At 43.5% G+C, this 18938-nt stretch overlaps 1 protein-coding gene across 1 annotated transcript in view; it reads left to right on the top strand.

The window, feature by feature from the left end:
* CLYBL (citrate lyase beta like) overlaps positions 1-17987 on the top strand; it is a 179889-nt gene extending 161902 nt beyond the window's left edge. Inside the window, exons 7-8 of the mRNA XM_014944090.1 lie at positions 834-958; positions 17360-17987. Of these exons, the coding sequence (XP_014799576.1) occupies positions 834-958; positions 17360-17455 (221 nt within the window). The 3' untranslated portion in view covers positions 17456-17987. The remainder of the gene's footprint in view (positions 1-833; positions 959-17359) is intronic.
* The last annotated feature ends 951 nt before the right edge of the window (positions 17988-18938 follow it).

Here is an 18938-nt window from a genome sequence, read left to right as displayed (position 1 = left end):
CTTTTAAAACTGTCAAACAAATTAGATATGTATTTGTTTTAAGGGAGCTAAATGCAGTGACAGATTAAAAGGGATTATGTGGCTGTCTATTCAGGTTTGAAAATCTCTAGTTAAAAAAAAAGGCAACGTCTATTTTTATTTTCTTAACGTGTATGTATACAAGAAAGGATTAAAAAAAAAAAAAAAAGTGCTTCATAAAACTTCAGGGCACGTCTGGTAGTTGTTTAATACACCGGTGACTAAATAAATATTGCAACCTGCCTGCAACTGCTAACTATTGCAACAACAACAGTTTAAAAAACATTAGGGATTTTCTGATGCTAAGCCAATACCAACAATTTAGGGCATGATCCTTAAGTGACTGGTAACTTTTCAGTCCTGCAAATCTCTTGCCACCATCTTCAGATCTCGTTTTCTGAGCACATTTCAATATAACTTGTTTATATGTGGCCGGAGCTATTATTTGTATAGTTAAATTCAGCAGTGTATTATACTTAAGTGCTATTGACTGCCCCAGACAAACAATTGCACCTGAAAGGACGGAGAGAAGATGTATGGATTGAAATGGGGAGGGAGGAGAAAGAGTCGTGGGTTCTGTCAAATGATACTGAATGCAAGCATAGCTCAAAATATTTTTATTCTTAAAAAAAAAAAATCTGGTAAAAGGCTGTCTGCCTGCTGTCCGGTTTAAAAAATAAAAGAAACCAAGTGAAATAATTAGTTAAAGAACAAGAAAGTCTGTGAGGCATATGAGAGCCTCAAGTGGTTGGAACATTTTGCTTGAACATCTGTTTGTCGATGCATGATTCTGGTGTTATTAATCTTCTTTGTAGGTAAGCAGGTGATTCACCCCAACCAAATTGCTGTTGTCCAGGAACAGTTCTCTCCGAGCCCTGAAAAAATAAAGTGGGCACAAGAACTGATTTCTGCTTTTGAAGAACATCAGCGATTAGGCAAGGTAAATATTTTGTTAATATGCTGTAGCGAAAACCAAATTTGAATAATATTTAATATTTAGAAAGGTCGGTGGTGGCTTTTTTGCATTTATCTTATGGAGTGTGCTGTAACTGAGAGTAGTGCTCGTGAAAGCTATCTCTGGGTAGACTGTAGAGTGCATATTTATTATAAATGTATCACTCCCCGATATATTTACAGATGGATCAGCTATCTTTTTCTCCCCTCCCTCTTTTAACTAGAATGCTTTGAGTACACAGCCTTTGGAGCACCTGCATATATCTACAGCCTCGGTGAATTAAAACTGCTTCTCCATTATGCCGCAGAGTCACGGCGCTGCTGCCACAGGAGAATATTTGCCACGGGAAGGCAGGTAGCCTGGCAGATGACCCGGGCTGCTTGTGCAGGCATCGTTTATGGAAAGAAATAAACAGACTAGGAAGTCTTGGTTTTCTAAAAAAAAATCTCTGTGTTGGTAAAGCCGTTTCACTTTTGGGGATTTGAGGCTGCAAACGTCCCTGGTAGTGAGCGCATTTACTTTTGAGCAGAACCGCTTTGCAGATTGTGGTTCTTAATCATTAAAAATGGGAATGTTTTATGTGCATTTGTACCAATTGCTGGACCTGAAATTTGGATAGAGGAGAAAGCAAATTAACGCTCGAATATGATTGTTCCTAATTTAGTGCATCATTGAGTCTCACGTTTCCTGCTCTGTGGGTTTCTGCTATGTAAATATTGCGGTGGTGATGCACAATCTGTCTCCACTTTGTGCCAGTAATACTTAAATTAGGGGTCGCCTGAAGGAAGATTTTATGCTAGTTGCGGCATTGTCAGTTAATTATCTTAAAGGTTATTTGCTATAATCCAGTTTGCCTCTTTTTGAAAGGGAAGGGAAAAAAAAAAAAAAAAAAAAAAGTTGCAGCAAAATATGTTTATCTTGGTTGCAGCCAAGCCCGGGCTAGTTCAACAGCAAAGTCCCCGTGTCAGAGCACACCGGTTCGGGTGTGCTTGTGTGGTGCTGGAGTGGGAGACAGATCCCTGCAATAGTGAAGTTCATTTCCAAGGCTGTGCATAGGGTCTGGCTTTCTCCGGTGCCGCGTAAAGGTTTTCTGTACCTTTCTTCTTCCCTTTCTGGTGGGTAGATATAGATCGGGGTGGGTGCCTTCCCCGTGCCCCCCGCATTTCTGATGCTGCAGATGTTGTGCCTTAGAAATGCTAAAAAGGTCACAGCAGAAATAATGATGTGAAAGTGTGATAAGGTGTTTGCTGTCGCTCTGCCCTTCTCTTTGCTAGGCTACCGCATCCCCTCTCCGCTACCTGGGTCCATAACTAGGATATTTGGGTGCTGTCCTGAGTGGTTATTTCAGGGTCACTGTCAGGATGCTGTGTGCCTCTATCTCTTTGTTCTGTTCCCTCAGTTCTGAAACGTAGCTCTCTTCATGCAAACAATTTAGAAATAGAGAATGTATGGCTGGTTTTGCCCGTTATTCCAATTTACAAAGCTTGGCTCTCTTACAAAAGGCGTCGTTATAAATATTCTGCTGGTGCAAATGTGTAGGCAGGTAGATGCAGACAGAAAAAAAAGTCCAACGACAGACTCTGACAAATACTGTTTATGTTTACGATGTGTATCATACTATTCATTCAGCTGAATTTAGTGTCAGAAACTCATCTAAGGAATACCCCTGTCGCATGAACGAGCGATGAGGAGGCTAGACTGAATTTAACTCTAGTCCCAGTACCACACAATCATGAAGCCAAACATGTTTCATATTGAAGAATTCTGTATTAGGCGAGCATTTGTATTTGGATTTGTTTTCAAGCTGTACTTGAAACCTGACATAATGCTGGTTTCTTGCTTGTATCAGCCATTCAGGGGGATTTTGTTTGGGTTTGGGGGAATTTATTTTCTTTCAATAAATGCTTTTAAAATAGGTTCTAAGCTTCTATAATCAGCTGCAAGAACAGATTTGCTGAGGTTTTGTGGTTTGAGCTATTTTTTTAAGCAGCCAGGTTGCATGCTTCGTATATTTTTGCATGTAGCTGTCTATCAATAAAAAAGGACTGGCAGATTAATATGTGAACTTCTGGATCTTGTATCACTGCTGTATTGCCAGGCTTCATAACAAAATTGGAAAAAATAGCTTTCCCTGTAGTGCTGCAAACTTCTGAACCGAGTTTGCGATTCGGTATTAAAAATGCAGCAGAAAGAAGAGCTTGGACAGTCTTGCTGCTTAATTTTTTTTTTTCCAAAGCAAACATATCACACTGAGGGAGCCTCTTGCTCCGCGTCCTAGTGACATGCTAAAATGTAAGTAATAATTCTTCCCCTACCACCTCCTGACAAATACTCCACACAGCGGTTTTAGTAATCCTCGTGTCCTAATGAAACACCTCTTCTGTTTTCCTTTTCCTTTTATTATATTAAAGTGTTCATGTCAGTAAGACTAAAAATATAGCTGTGGTTAATATGGTTGAGACTTGCATGGTTTCGCCATGTTATTAATCAAAGTTGAAAGCCTGGAAAAAATAAATGTGAGGAATTTGTGCAGCTGTTTGTGTGGTAGATAAGTTACCGGTCTGCAGTCTCTGGGATCGTAGTTTGTTATTAATTGGGTTTAAAGTTTGATGCCTTTAGTCAGCAATATTTTTATCTTAAAATAGAGTAATAAGCTTTTATAATCTATTCCAGTGTGAGAGCTACAATTGCTGTAATAGTCTTTCTCTGAGAGAAGGCTGAACCAGGCTACTTCATCCGGGAGGCTGAAATGCTTTGACATAGTAGCCCCGAATGTAAGTACTGAGGTCAGGAAAAATTAGGATCTTGGATGGGCACTGCAGAATTACAGATGCTGTGTCCAAACAGAAGGAAATTAGAGAGCTAACCAGCTACCCAAAAGTATTTGGGCTTACCTTACGGAGATAGTCCTGTTTGAGGGTTGTTTTGATTTGGCTTCTAGATTGTTTTGGTTGTGGGCTTGTTTGGTTTTTTTTTACATTTCTAATCTGATTGAAAAATAGCACATCTAGGAAATAAATGGTAACGTCATGTTTTGGACAATTAGAAGACAAATGTTGAAAAAGTACATTTTGTATTTTATACAACTATTTATTAAGTGCTCTCTTTTGTCTAGAACTTTGAGATCTAAAAATAAAAAGTGCTTAAAAAGGACAGTAATATTCTGTATCATTACAATATTTTTCCAGTAGAATTGCATTACTGGGGGATATGAGTTTCAAAATTAAAAAAATCATCCTAAAGAAAGCAAGCGTAGCTGTTGGGAAAGTCTAAATATAAGATAAATATCAGAGTGTGTTCAAAAATTAAAAACAAGGGTAATAAACATTACTCTGGTGGCCTAAAGGACAGTTTCTCTTCTAAATTTCTGAAGTATTTGGAACACATTAAACAGGGAAGTGATCTTATAAACCCAGATTAACCGAGTCCAAGAGTTAGTGGGAGAAGTTACTGGCTTATTTCAAGAAAAAGGTCTGACTTCTGTCAATGAAGGTTCAATAATCTTTACCATGCAAATAACTCCTGTATTTACATTACCAGTACACTGGATACAGGAATATAATCTCTTCTACATGTAGTTAGTGCTTATATATATGACAAGAAAGTAAGACTCTGACAATGTGGTTTTGAGCTAATCAGGCAAATACAAGTAATAAAGCTACAAATACAGCTAATCAGGTAAATACATCAGGCACGGTATCATTATCATAACAAGATCTTCCCAGATCATCTGTTTTTTAAATAAAATTCAGACAGAAAGAAAAGTGGGAGAGTGAAGTAAGACATTGTTTACACATTCATCTCATGTACTAATTTATAAATGGTTTCAAATCACCCACACATTAAACCAGAGAGTAGCTAAATGCTGTTGCTGAAGTCACCTGTCAGGTAAGGATTATTTAGAGTTAAGGTAAGTAATTCACAAACCCAAGCTGTAATATGGATTGAATGTTTTAGATCCCATGGGGCAAAACAGAAGGAATATCTGTACATGCCACGAACGCACAGAGTGCTTCTAAGAAGATCTTTAGCATATGTTTCTTGCATTATATTCTGTGCCATTATATATCATGTTCCCAGCGGCTGAGGAATAATATATATGAACTCCAGCGATTTGACAAACTGTACAGTTTCTTTTATGGACCTTTCCAGGATTATGAAAAATCTTAGGAATGCATTTATTTACACAGCATCTACCCAACAAAGGAATGGAAATTTCCAGCAGTGGCTCCTTTATAATGCTCTTTGTTTAGGAAAAGCTACCCCAAGCCACTGTATCTTGGAGACGATGCGCCCTCGTGCTTGGGCCAGATCCAGCTCCCACCGCTGCCCGGGGAGGTCTCTCCCCGCTCCCCTCCCTCTCCCGCCACTGCCGCGGCCCCGGGGAGGGCTCTCCATGTACATCCCCAGCCACGAGGGATCCATCCCCTCCCAATCCAGCCCGTGGGTGTTGGGAGAGCAGGACTGTGCCCCGGGGGTGGCAGGCTCCCCCGGGCTGCCTCCTGGGAGGGATGCTCTGGAGCATCGCCCTGGCATGGGGCGGTGTGGGACCGCATCAACCCGCTGGGATTATATCCCACCTTATAGGGCATTATATCTCTGGGATTTACACGGAGCTGGGGGTGAGGGAGCAGCCCAGCTCCCCACTCCCCTCACCCCAGGACAGACTACAGGCAGAGCTTTGAGGTGCCACCAACTAAGCTGGATGCCACCCCAGGGTGATGCCGGCAGCACAGGGTACCTCTGTGCACGCTGGGCTACAGCACTGCCAGCCTTCACACTGAGGATGAGGGGCATTTGCTGTCGTTTATGTTAATTAGGCAATGTATATTCCTCACGCTGCAGAGCAGGGGATTCAGGGGTTTGTGATAAATTGCCACCTTTTATGAGCTTCGGCCTCAAGAAGTATAGGCTCAGGTGCATCTCTATGCAAAGATGGAGAGCACTGGTGGGATTTAAGCATGGGCCACTGTTATGTTGTTTATCTTTTTTTAAAAGTGCCTAAGTGAAATTTTAATGTGAAAATTGATGAATAATTGGAGATCGAGAGAGCTCTCATTAGTACTTACAGTTTCTCTATACTATTTTATTATTTGGAAAAGGTTTCAGAAATGTGTTTCGTGTCACAGTTGAAGGCTTTTCTCTTAGAAAGATCCATCTGGGGGCAAATTTCGAAGCTTTGCAGCAGAGCAGAAGGGGCTGCATTAGCTAATTGCTTGTGCTATACCGGTTCCTACACTGGCGCAATCAGTCCTGAGGGAGTTATGCCAGGTGGGGAGAGAAGGAGACAGATTTTACTACGTGGGGCTGCAAAAGCTCCTAAGCAGGGCAGAAACTCCTACAAAACATTTTCTTGCCAACTGCCCCCAACCTCTTCCACTCCCCAGCAGGCATTCAGTGGCTCTTAATCTGTTTTCCTCCACTCATTAAGGACCCGTGTCCAAAACGTAGGGGGAAGAGGGACTGGGATGGCGCTTTGACATTTCCCGCAGGGAGAAGTTTCTCCAGGAGCCGGGAGCAGAAGGACGGACGCTGTGTCCCTCCGTAGCCTTTCCACCCGGAGGGAGCTCCTGGAGGAGGTGGCTGCTGCCCTGGGGGACACTAGCCCTGCAGAGGGCACAGGATGGCACCCTTCTGGGATCCTTCTCTGTCCTTGTCACCTCAAGGAGAAGCATGCAGGGTCTCGGTGAGACAGGGCGAGTGCCTTTGCTTTTTGGAAGAGCCGTGCCGTGCCGGCACGCTCCCAATGGCAGGCGATGCTGGTTTTTGTGGGCACGGAGAGGGGAGGCACCCAGCACTGCAGACACCTGCCCACGGCCGTGCCAAAACCTGCTCTGCCCCAAGCAACCCACCGAGGCGACTACCCACCTCCCAGACCCCTCTTTAAAAAGCATTAACAAGCGCTCGCGAGCCTTGTTTCAATTTCCAAAGCAGAATCTAACCAGGGATTTAATGTTCTGACCAGATGGCTCTTTTTAAGGCTTACTGAGGGAATTCAGAAGCCTGTACAGCCAAAATATTGTTTAAGTTAATTTAAGTAGCAGCAGTCTTGCTGCCTCTTCCCTCCTCTCTGTGCTAGCTGGCGTTTTTGGGGATCTGGAGAAGCTCTCTGCAAAAGCTCCGTCAGCTGAAATCGAGAACAGCGGTAAAAAATGGCTGTTCGATCCTATTCAGAAAATGAATCCAAAATTAGAAAAAATACAGACTACAAAAATAACAGTGATTCCATTCTTGTTCACAGAATGAGCTTCGCTGTTCCTACTTTTCTCGCCTGCGTTGTATTTTATAGCTACCTTCCCCTTGGGTATCAACTGCCTTTTGTATGTCCTGTAGTCATTTACTTCCAGATGAAATTTTCTAGCCTATATTTAACAAATTGCTTCCATGACTCAAGCTAATTCTCGAGTTAATTCTAAATGACTTAATTAAGGACATCTGAGGATACTGAAGTCTTAATATTAGTTAGTTTTCATTTTTCCATATAATAACCATGATGCTCACTTGGGGAAAAAAATGCATGGTGGGATAGGATGTTTGTCCAGGAAGCTGCTTTTGTGCTATAAAATAAAGATTTCCTCGGCAGCAGCAAGTGTGCTCTCTAGGATTCTTCCGTTTCCAATACATTATAAGACGGAGGATGGAAGCCAGGGGAGAATATTTGTGATTTCTAGGACTTTTTTCTGTTTCTTTAATTTTATTCTTTCCTACTCTAGAAGAGCACACAGGAAAGAAACAACCACAATGAGAAGGAAACGAAAGAAAATGTAAAGACAGCAATAAAACCCCTCGTGTCTGCCTTTCATTCAGGGACCTTAAACAGGTTGTTTGCTCAGTGAGAGGCAGAGACTTTGGTGGCTTGAAGGAGTTTCTGGAGCTGGACCAAGCAGGAACCCCTGGCCCATCCCAGCCTAAATGGTTGTCCCCAGTGGTTCAGACAGCTTGGGAGGATATGAGAGAGAAAAACAGTTTGTCTGGCTCTCACAGCAGGGAAAGACCCTTATCCATGGGCTGGAAACAATCATGTCAGGTGGAAGAGAAGTAAAGGACCTTGTAGGTCCCTGTTCTTCATCTTTCCTGCCCCACTGTGGACTTAAAGGATCACAAAGTTCTTCCTACCTGTTGAGCTTTAGAAAGGGCTTTTTCTGTCAGAGTTCTTGTACTGCTGCTAGGGAGTTATTTGAGGTAAAAATTAATCTCTATTTCATGTGGTTGTTGCTCTTTCTTTCTCGACCTTTTGTGTCCTTCCGTCTGCTCCTAGAGGTAGAAGCCTGTCTCATACAAACAGGCCTACTTCTGGCATTACAAACTGATTTATCCTCTGAACTAACTACTTCTACTCTGGTGGACGTTCATACTGGTGAAAGGAAACAAAAGGTAATGGTATTTAATGTTTTCTTTATATCACCAAAACAGCTCCAGAACCTTGCTGGTGTTGATGCTTTGCAGAATTCCCTTTCTGTCCATCCCTTCCCTCAACAGATCAGACAGCCACTGAGCATCTCCTCTTGCCAAAAGACATTTTTGAGAAACCTTTTCAGGGGTCATTTATTTTCCCTGTCAGGTGGAAGAGAAGTAAAGGACCTTGTAGGTCCCTGTTCTTCATCTTTCCTGCCCCACTGTGGACTTAAAGGATCACAAAGTTCTTCCTACCTGTTGAGCTTTAGAAAGGGCTTTTTCTGTCAGAGTTCTTGTACTGCTGCTAGGGAGTTATTTGAGGTAAAAATTAATCTCTATTTCATGTGGTTGTTGCTCTTTCTTTCTCGACCTTTTGTGTCCTTCCGTCTGCTCCTAGAGGTAGAAGCCTGTCTCATACAAACAGGCCTACTTCTGGCATTACAAACTGATTTATCCTCTGAACTAACTAACTAACTACTTCTACTCTGGTGGACGTTCATACTGGTGAAAGGAAACAAAAGGTAATGGTATTTAATGTTTTCTTTATATCACCAAAACAGCTCCAGAACCTTGCTGGTGTTGATGCTTTGCAGAATTCCCTTTCTGTCCATCCCTTCCCTCAACAGGTCAGCCAGCCACTGAGCATCTCCTCTTGCCAAAAGACATTTTTGAGAAACCTTTTCAGGGGTCATTTCTTTTCCCCAAAGATTTTATGTACAAGTGTCCTTCCTTCCATAATGTTGCTACAAAAAAGGGGTGGATGTCAAAGGGTTTAAGGGAGGGGATACGGAAATTTGTAACCCGCAAAGCAATGTTCATATAGTTTGCTGTGTATGAAGTCTTTAGTTTGTCATATGTGACCATATTTGGGCATTTCCTACTTACTGCAAAGATTCTAAAACAAGGACAAGACTTGCATGTCAGCCTGATCTGGAGGCAGGACAGGCCTGGGCAGAAAGAGAGACGTTATCTTGTGATAGCCTGAAAAACATGCTCAGTTGACCCAGATATCGTCAAACATGGCCTAGCTGCTCATTGACCTTTGGAAGTTCATCACTAAAAGGTGGAATCATGACCCAGCTCTTTATGATGACTCTTTGGCTACAACTTGCAGAAGAAAAAAATTAATTAAACCTCCATTCAGCACCATCACAGCTGTTAGTTTATTTCCTACTCTTCACTTCCCCAAAAATATGGTTTCAACCTTCTGTTTCAAGGGAAAGTCATTCCTCTGTAGTCAGGATAATCACTCCTCCCCCAGGCACAGACCCAACGCCATTTGCTGCAACCAGGACTCTCTTCTCTTTTGTTCATTACCTGTAAACAAATCCAAGCTTTCCTTTTAAGCCCCAAAGCAAAGATTTCCAAATTTCCTATGCAGGGGGTCGCTTAAACAATGTGTGTTTTCATTTAATCCCAGGGGAATTATCTTCCTGAATGCCATGCTTTTTAGGGGGAGTCTTTGCCATACTCCTGCTTCCTTCCCTCCTCAGAAGAGCAAATCTGTCTTTCTTCCAGAACACTCTTATTCCCATATAACCATTAATATTGTGCAGGAGTAGAGATGGTGTTCTCAGACTCAAGCAGATTTTACTGGGTTTATTCCATGTATCTTTGTGGCCTCCAAAAAGTCATAACAAGACCACTGGGATTTAGAAGTGGGTAAGCCACTGAACTACCATGGTTCCCAGGTAACCGTGGATCAAAGATTTCTTGCGTCTTGCATGGACTTGAGGATGCTTTGGGATTTAGAAGTGGGAAAGCCACTGAATTACCATGGTTCCCAGGTAACTGTGGATCAAAGATTTCTCGTGTCTTGCATGGACTTGAGGATGCCTGTCTATACGTGTTCTCCAGTTCCCCTTGTGGGAGGGTACCCAAGGTTTGCACTGGCCAGCTGGCATTGCCCCTTCTGCTCACTTCCATTTAGCCTGGCATCTGCCCACGAGTGCTGATACTGGTCACAGTAATTACTTATTTGGACAATAGCTGTATTCACACACAGCCTCTGGCCCGGGTTACCAGAATGGTGTGGGAGCTCTGTTTGATTCACCACATCTCCTGCTGATGAAGGCAGTGGAGGAGAGAAGGGTGGCTGGCTCATGGGTCCCCATATGCCCGTTTCCCCTAGGTCCTAGATGCATGTTCCCTCAGCCAGGTAGGGTGAGGAGATAACCTGACTGCCATACTCATTGCAGGGGTTAGGTCTGCAAAGGAAAGTATTGCTAGCTAAAGTGTTGAGAAGAGTTATTGAAGAAAACCAGATCTACATCAGCAGGGCAGTATTTCTAACCCGGTGACAGCAGAATGCCATCAAAGGACCTCCCCTCACTCATGAGTTTGCTTGTCTTCTGAGCAACAGTCCCCTAGCTAGCGGTAGAGCCTTTTTGGGCAATTCCATCAGTATTAGATATATCTTAGTCCTATACTTAATTCAAAATTCAGCAGTAGATGCATGAAGTGTTGCCACTTCATGGACATGACCTCGGCTTGCTTTTCCTTTTCTCCCACTCGCCCAGGTACCCAGAGTCTCCCACTGCCAAAGCCTTACTTACTCACCAGGATCTCCCAGCACATCCAAGCCTGACATCTAAATTGCCTAACCAGATTTCCAAAGTAAGCTGCTTTTGAAAAAGTTGGCTGTCTCTACATATGGGCTGGCCCAGGACAGCCCATACGTTGACACACACAACAAATGAAAATAGCACTATTGGCTATACAGGCGTAGTGTAATCTTTCCAAATATCTTTTAAGAAAGTCCTGACCACTCTCACATGGACGCTAAAGTTGTTGGCTACATGTGTGAGATCTGGTGGGACAGGGCATCAAATCAAAGGTTTATTAGCAAAAGGTTTGCCAGTGATCAAGGTAATGAATAACAACAGCAGTGGTTCCCAAAACAGAGCGCTCTCACAACCAGTGAGAACCAGCTCATGCTTGGAGTCGTATCTGTCATCAAACAGGAAACCAGAAGACTTTTTGGAACATATAGGACTTATCTGGCACTTCAAAATTTTTATACCTGCTACACCTTAGGAAAGACAATCCTCACATTCAGTACCAATGCAGGTAATTAATAGATACCAGTGGTCTAAGAACTGAGGGTCTGCACTAACCCTCTCAGTAAGTTCCTTGCAGTCATCAGGATGGGCATGGATAGAGATACAGGTAACCACAGATGGAGCAAATGCTGAGGAAAAAGCCACAAGCATTCCCAGGGGCAGGAATACATCTAATTCTTGCATGTCGTCAACCAAAAGGGACTAGCTCGTCTGATCACTGTCCCACATGTCCCAGAACAATTATTATTTTACTTTAATTAACTCATGTGCTTTAATCCACAGCTCAGAGAGAATTGTGTCACATCAATATGAGGTGCCATAAATGTTCTGCATCATGTTAGTTTTAGCCAGCTTATTTCACTTAACCCAGTGGTATACATGGAAACTAAAGATGGTGGGAGTAAAACCCCACGTAACATTATATGTTATATAAAAAGGTTTCAGGACAGATGAAGAAGCATAAAACTCTACTTGCCCTGATCTTGTGGGAAAACATGAAGGGTACCTCACTTGTGATCCTGTCCATCCCATGTTGTAGTCGAAGTCAATCCAATTCTACCAACCCATGATAAACACTAGCAAGAGAATTGGCTGTATCGCATCTTCCCCTTTCCTAGTTCCACCAGAACATATTGATCCCCAGATGACACAGGAATCATGGGCTCTGAATCCTGTCCATTTAACCTCTAGAAAGTTCAAATGCTTCTTGCCATAAAAAAAGATATACTCTGTTTATGAGATGGTCGTATAGATTTACCAAGCTCTTAACTACTCCCAAAAGTTTCACAGAGCAAATGTTCCTGGATGCTGCCACACACAGACACACGCAAAAAGATGAGGTCTTCATGTTCCAGAAACCACTGCATTAACGTGTTCATCTTTTGGCCCTGGCAAATAACAGACCAACGCTGAGACTCTTTCTGCGACTTGATACGTGTCATTACTTATAGGTAAAGGAATTCCTTAAGGATGACATATAGGTATGACAAGAGCCATGTCCAAGATCCATGACAACATGTTGTGTTCTAAGTTGTCAAAGAAGAGCCCTCAATTATACGTTGAACTTGGCTACATCTGAGTCATATTTGGTAGTGGCTGTATTTATCCAAAAGGAGGAGCATAAGGTAGAGGCGTAAGCTCTGGCAAACTGATGTGTTACAGTTTCTGCATCTCTTCTGTCTCTCCACAGCCACCTGGAAACTTACTGCAGTAGTTATTTCTACTGTACAACTTGATTTGCCCCCATTTTTCATGAGCCTGTATCGTAAGCTCCTGACCTGTGAAAATGACTGTTCTCTCTCAACTCTGCCTTATCACTTCTCTTGTCTGTGGGCTGGATCTTTGTGTCACTTGGGGCTGACCATGCTCAATTCTCTTTTTTCCTAGCCTATCATTTTTTGCTGTTCCCATCTGGAAAAAAAAAAAAAAAAAAAAAAAAAAAAAGAACCAACCTCTCAGCTTTCTATAATTTTAATTCCCTTCCAGCTGTTTTCTATATTTGCCAAAAGCCTTCTCTGTTCCATTCTCAAAGCACTTTAGGACATATTGAAATTCAAAGTAGAGCTGTTAAGACCTTACTCAGCATGGTCTGCATCTTGCATAAATAGCTGTTACATTTTTTAAAATGTTACTACTGTTTTAACGGAGCATTAAATGTCATTGTGAATTTATTGCATTCAAATACTACATGGTTCCTGGGGGATGCAGCAAATTGCACAGTGCTGGTCCTGCATCGTTCAGCCTGGAGAAGGTGGTCTGAGATACAAGAAATGGAGATGGGGAAATGACAAATTGGTGGGCTCTGCGGGCAGCTGCAGTAACCAGGAGGAGAGAAGACGAGCTGGATGGGTCTGCTACCTTCTTCTTGCTCTGCTCTCACAGAACTATCCAGAAGGAAAGCCTTTCCTTGCTTGTAGCTCAACTGGGAAGGACCCTTAGCTAGTCTGTAGGAGGACCCAAGTGGGAAATGTTGCCTGTCCACCTTTCTTCCTTGCTTTCTCCCTGATAGCCTGCTCTGACAGAGGCATACAGCAACCAGGCTGAGGGAAACCAAAGGTTGTGCAGATACAAACCCCTCTGCTCTGTTGTGCTGCCTTCACAGCAGTACAGCCTAGGCCAGCCAAAGAGCCCTTACAGCTCCCATGCCCCACACACCAGGGGATGCCAAAGCCTAGGCCAGCCAAAGAGCCCTTACAGCTCTTATGCCCCACACGCCAGGGGATGCCAAAGTCATAGAATCATAGAATGGCTTAGGTTGGAAGGGACCTTAAAGATCATCTAGTTCCAATCCCCTGCCATGGGCAGGGACACCTCCCACTGGACCAGGTTGCTCAAAGCCCCATCCAACCCTGTTTCTTCTAGACCAGGTTGCTCAAAGCCCCATTGAACCCTGTTTCTCACAGGGCTTTGCCCTTGGCACCTGCAGTGTGTTGCTGCATGAAGGATGGCACAGGACATCAGAATATGCGCTGCATCACTTAAAACGGGGGTGATGTCTATGGCCCACAGAGCCACCCACTCCTCAGAAGGGCTGCCTTCCCAGCCTGCTATTTGGTGGGTACCACCGTTGTCCTCCCACTTCACATCTCACCCAAGTTACTTGCACCTGAAGGCTGCACCCACCAGCTGTGGTTCTGCCTCGCAGCTGCTCCTTAGGCTGCACCCACCAGCTGTGGTTCTGCCTCCCAGCTGCTCCTTCTCCCAGCTCCTCCATCAGCCTTTGAATGCTTCCCAGGGCAGGTCTGAGACCTTTGACTCACCTGATGGCTGGGTCCTTTTGCAGGTTTCCAAAACCACTCCCAGTGAATGATTTATATGGGGAAGCAGAACCACAGCCACCAAACACGACGGATGCAAAGCCCAGCCTGGCACCTGCCATCACTCCTGTTCACCCTGCAAGTTTCCTTAAGAACAGACCTTTGGTCCGACTGTTTTGCTACTGGAAGTCTAAGTACAGGCTGGAAGCGTGAGATTATTAGAAGAATTAGCCAAAAAGAAAATTTAGATCTATGACTAAATTAATCCCAGATTAAGGCTATCAAAGCAAACGGTGTTTATAGAGAGTCTTGTTTTCTTTATATTAATGCGAGAGAAAAATCAAAAGAATGCTAAAGGCAAATTTCGTGTAGCAGAATTGGAAAAGAGAGCATGGGCACAAAGCTGTAATTACTGGTATTTCCTATCTGTTGAAACCTGTGGGTGGAAAGAGAGGCAGTGAATAGAGTATATTCAATGGCATTAAAATCAGTTTCTTTTTCTGGACTTTAGCTCAACGCTGCAAATTAGCAGGGAGAAAATAAGCCTCAGAGTGAACAGGCAGAGAAGCCAACTTCTTCGTGTTACTCTGTGCTGTGAGGAAAAAAAAAAAAAAAGCATTTTTTTCCTTCAAGTATTCAAATTCCTAGCAACCCAAACTACAGCTGCACGCTGACAAGAAGAGAATGTACAGCAGATCTCAAGTGGCTCAGTGTTTGTGTGTCCACACACACATACTATTATCCTGATTTCCTTTCTAAACCTGTTATTTTAGTGAAGAGAGTACAGGCATGCTGTTTAATTAACTCCTGCTTTCTAAAAGAGACGTCCTGACCCAGATTGATCGTGCTGCAACTTGGGCACCTGCAGAGGTGTCTGACTTCAGAGCACCCTGTGTACGCTCAGTGGAAGGGATGAGACCCTCCTGATCATGATTTGGTCCATGATGATTTTGGCACCCATCTTTTTCTGCCAGCTATTGCAGGTGATTGGGATAACTGTGCTCCTAAGTCAACCGTATCACAAAACCAGGAAGGATGATTCCTGACCTTAACATATCTCTACTTATCACTGTCACCCCACATACAGATTTCTCTTTTAATAAATAGCTATTACTTGACTGAATGCTCACGGAAAAGCAGGCTCTGCCAGCTATTGCAGGTGATTGGGATAACTGTGCTCCTAAGTCAACCGTATCACAAAACCAGGAAGAATGATTCCCGACCTTAACATATCTCTACTTATCACTGTCACCCCACATACAGATTTCTCTTTTAATAAATAGCTATTACTTGACTGAGTGCTCGCAGAAAAGCAGCCTTAATTAAAACACGTTTTTTTCACAGTGAAAAAAAATGTCTTGCATTAACTTGCATAGGCCTGAATTATTCTGAAGAAGTCCTGTGTCATAAAATGTTGACTTAGTTCCCAATTTATTTTCACAACAGTTAATAAATTGAATAGTTTGAGGCTGGATTTTCTGCAAAGGTTTAAAAGTAAAGTGAAAATAGCGGACATTTTGCTAAGATAAGAAGTGGTGTATTATTATTTATAATAGTAATAATAATAATGTTGTTGTTGGGGTAATGTAGCGTTGATTGGTTGCTCTGTAAACACGAAATTAGATTTGAAGCATCTACTGTTGAGTATCATCAGTCCCATTATTCTCCAAACCCACCTGAAATACTGCAAGCTACAGTAGAAAATCTCACTTAGAATAAAATAATATTTTCAACTATTAGGTTTTTAATGGCTTTAATACAGCCTGTTCTTACATGCAACAATATTGATTTGTATTAGATTACTGTTTAAGGTGGATTTTTGTCTTAGCTGTTTTAGAATGTGATTTAGTATGTAATTAATAGTGCTTCAGTGAAGGTAGATGCATCACTGGAGCAACACATTTCCTAAACGTTGTTGTAAACGGCTTGGATTTTCACTTTACCTATTAGAGTCCTCTATTTAACGATTATCAAGCTTTAAATGAAAACCAGAAAACAGCAAACGTCTTGTTCCCCTCTGCCTTTCTCTCCCTGCTCTGCACACACAGCCACCCACACCGCCGTCCTCCTCACCCTGCACAGAGACACCCTGCACATCGCTGGGGCCAGGCCTTCCGTGCCGAATTCTCCAGGGGAGGGACTGCATCTTCGTGTTGGGGTTTTTTCCCAAGAATGGGTCAAAGTTACAGTCAGAGTTACAAGTTAAGATTTTATATTTATTTTTTTTTGTCTGCTGAACTTTGGCCTGACTTGGTGCACAGTGGTTTATCTTCAAAATCCTACGTGAGCAACACGTGCGGATTAAAGCATCCAAAGAAACAAGTCCAGTTTGGCCCTATTTAGAACGTGTCTTCTGTTTAAGATTTAACTGTCATTCGCAGCTAGTGGTTTTAAACTTCTCACCGTGGTACCGACACAAAATTGCTATGAATATGAAGTGACTTCTGAACCCTGCCCTGGCTCTCAGGTCACCGCTGCTGAGGCACACTGGCTAGTTCTGCATCTTCCCCAGGCCAAATTCCCTATATGCTCAGGTGGGCTCTGCCTTGGCTCCGGAGCAGATTTGGGCAATATTATGGCGCCAGCCACTTGCTTTTCCAGCCTTCATCCCAGCCCCTGGCTCTAAACTCAGGCCCAGCCCATCTCGAGCTCCTGATGGAGATGTGCAACGGCACAACCTCAACACACCCACCCCAAATTGGGAAAGCTCCCCTTCCAGCTCCCCCCCAACCCCAAGCCCCTATTGCTGTTCCCTGATGGAAGCAACACTTCTGCCTTCACCCTCCCTCCACGGACAGCTTCACCCCAGTCCTGCCCCAGCCCCAGAGGGTGATGCTGGATGCCAGGGGGGCAGAGCTGTCCCCCAGGTGGGGTGTCTGCCAGCCCCCCTCATCCACACAGGCCCTGCCTGCTCTTGGCCCTGGGTGTCTGGCAGCTGGAGAGGCTGAGAGAGGCTGGGCTGCCCCCTGTGCTCTCTTTTGGCCTCCTCTTTGGAGCACTCAGCACCCGCCACATTTCTTTAAATGCCTTTGCCCCATCTCAGTTAGTTTGTCTCCTGATTCCCCGGGGGAGCTGCTGTTCCTCGCCAAACGGATGTGTTTTTAAAGGGAAAGACAAGCCAACTGCCATTTCCAGAGGTCCCTCTCAGGAAGTTTATATTCTCTCTCTTCCAGGGAGCGTTTACTTTCCACGGGAGCATGATCGACATGCCATTACTGAAGCAGGCGCAGAACATTGTTACGCTTGCCACAGCCATCAAGAAAAAATGAGCTGGTAAATGAAGCTCTCGCCATGGGGCCCCAGTAGCTGTTTTAAAAGATGACTATAATACTTGGGGGAAAGAAAAAAAAAAAAAAAAAAAATTAAAGACGTCAAGCTTAAGCAGAAATTCATTTTCCATTTTGTGTCATAGTTTGCTTGCCAGAATTGCTAATTACTAAAACTACTCCTGACCCAAACCACCGCTCACAGCCCCCGGTGAAGTCACATCACCGGCCGTGTGACATCATGAGAATTGCTACCACTGCAGCATTGTGACTTCACTGAAGGAGAAAAGCCAAACGTGAGCTGTGAGCTGTGTGAAAGGAGCAGATGAAAACGGGGTCAAATCACTTCTTTTTCTATCTAACGCTTCTTCCCGCTCCGGTGCGGGGCTCCCGTCAGAAAGGGCAAAGCCTGCAATAATTAGGCACCGGTTGAAATAACGGCGATGAAAATCATTGCCCTGTGTGAGCTTCGCATCCCCCCCACCCCCAAATTTCTGTAAATGTGTGACTGCCATTAAAAATATTGCTCCGACGACGTGGGACTCTTGACTTTCTTCTCTGGTGGTGGTTGACGCGGTCGCTGTCGAGAGTGTTTCCTCCTGGAAGCGTCCAGCCCGGGAAGGGTTGGACGGCAATAAACTTGTAGTTTTCGGAGAACACAATGCAGCAGAACTCGGTGCATATGGTCTCAGAGTCAGATTTACATCACATTAGGGATACGGCTACAGGTCATGTGGGCCGTGTGGTTAACGGGCTTAGTAAAGCTGTTTTGAAGAGGTTAACCCAGCTTGTAGTAAGGGTAAATAAACATAACAACCAGGCATTGTCCTCTATTCAGCATGTACTCTTATATGGAGGGCTAAAGGGTATTGAAGCTGCAGAGGATCAACTTGTGGTTGCCAGAGGACTCCAATGAAGTTTGAAACACCAACAATCAGAGATTTTGTTTCTGTTCCTCATTAAATCATGAGCTTTTGTGCTCAGACTATGAACGACTGTTCTTTAAGAAATTAACAGAATGGGAAGTTTTAAACTATGCACCAACCTTTTCATGACCTACACAGCAGCAACGCTGCCGCACTTAGACAAACACCGCGGGGAAGGCTGTTCTGTTTATTTAAATTCGTAAATAGAAAACAGTTGTTTTTTAGTTTTTTGGGTTTTTTTTTTCACCGCCCCCATGGCCGATTTACGGGGAAAAAAAAAAAAAAAAAAAGGAAAAAAAAAAAAAAAAAAAAGGCTTACATCTCCTACTACCCCACATTAAAGCTTACGCTTATCTCTCTGCCCCCCCTCCCCACATCCCCGTTATTAATTCTTGCCTGACTAAATTATGGGTAACGCTATTAAAACATTATCAGAACTAATGAGAAACAATTACTTAGAAGATGAGCTGGGACACGCCGGAGCCGGGCACACCGGGTAGTTATCCCCGCAGATTACGTTAATAAATCATCAGGTGCAAGGCAAGACGGCGGCGAAGGCC

Source organism: Calidris pugnax, unplaced genomic scaffold (assembly GCF_001431845.1).
Source record: "Calidris pugnax isolate Ruff unplaced genomic scaffold, ASM143184v1 scaffold69, whole genome shotgun sequence".
In the NCBI taxonomy this organism is placed as follows: domain Eukaryota; kingdom Metazoa; phylum Chordata; class Aves; order Charadriiformes; family Scolopacidae; genus Calidris; species Calidris pugnax.
Note: the sequence above shows the minus strand (reverse complement) of the source record. Positions and strands in the feature narration are given on the sequence as shown.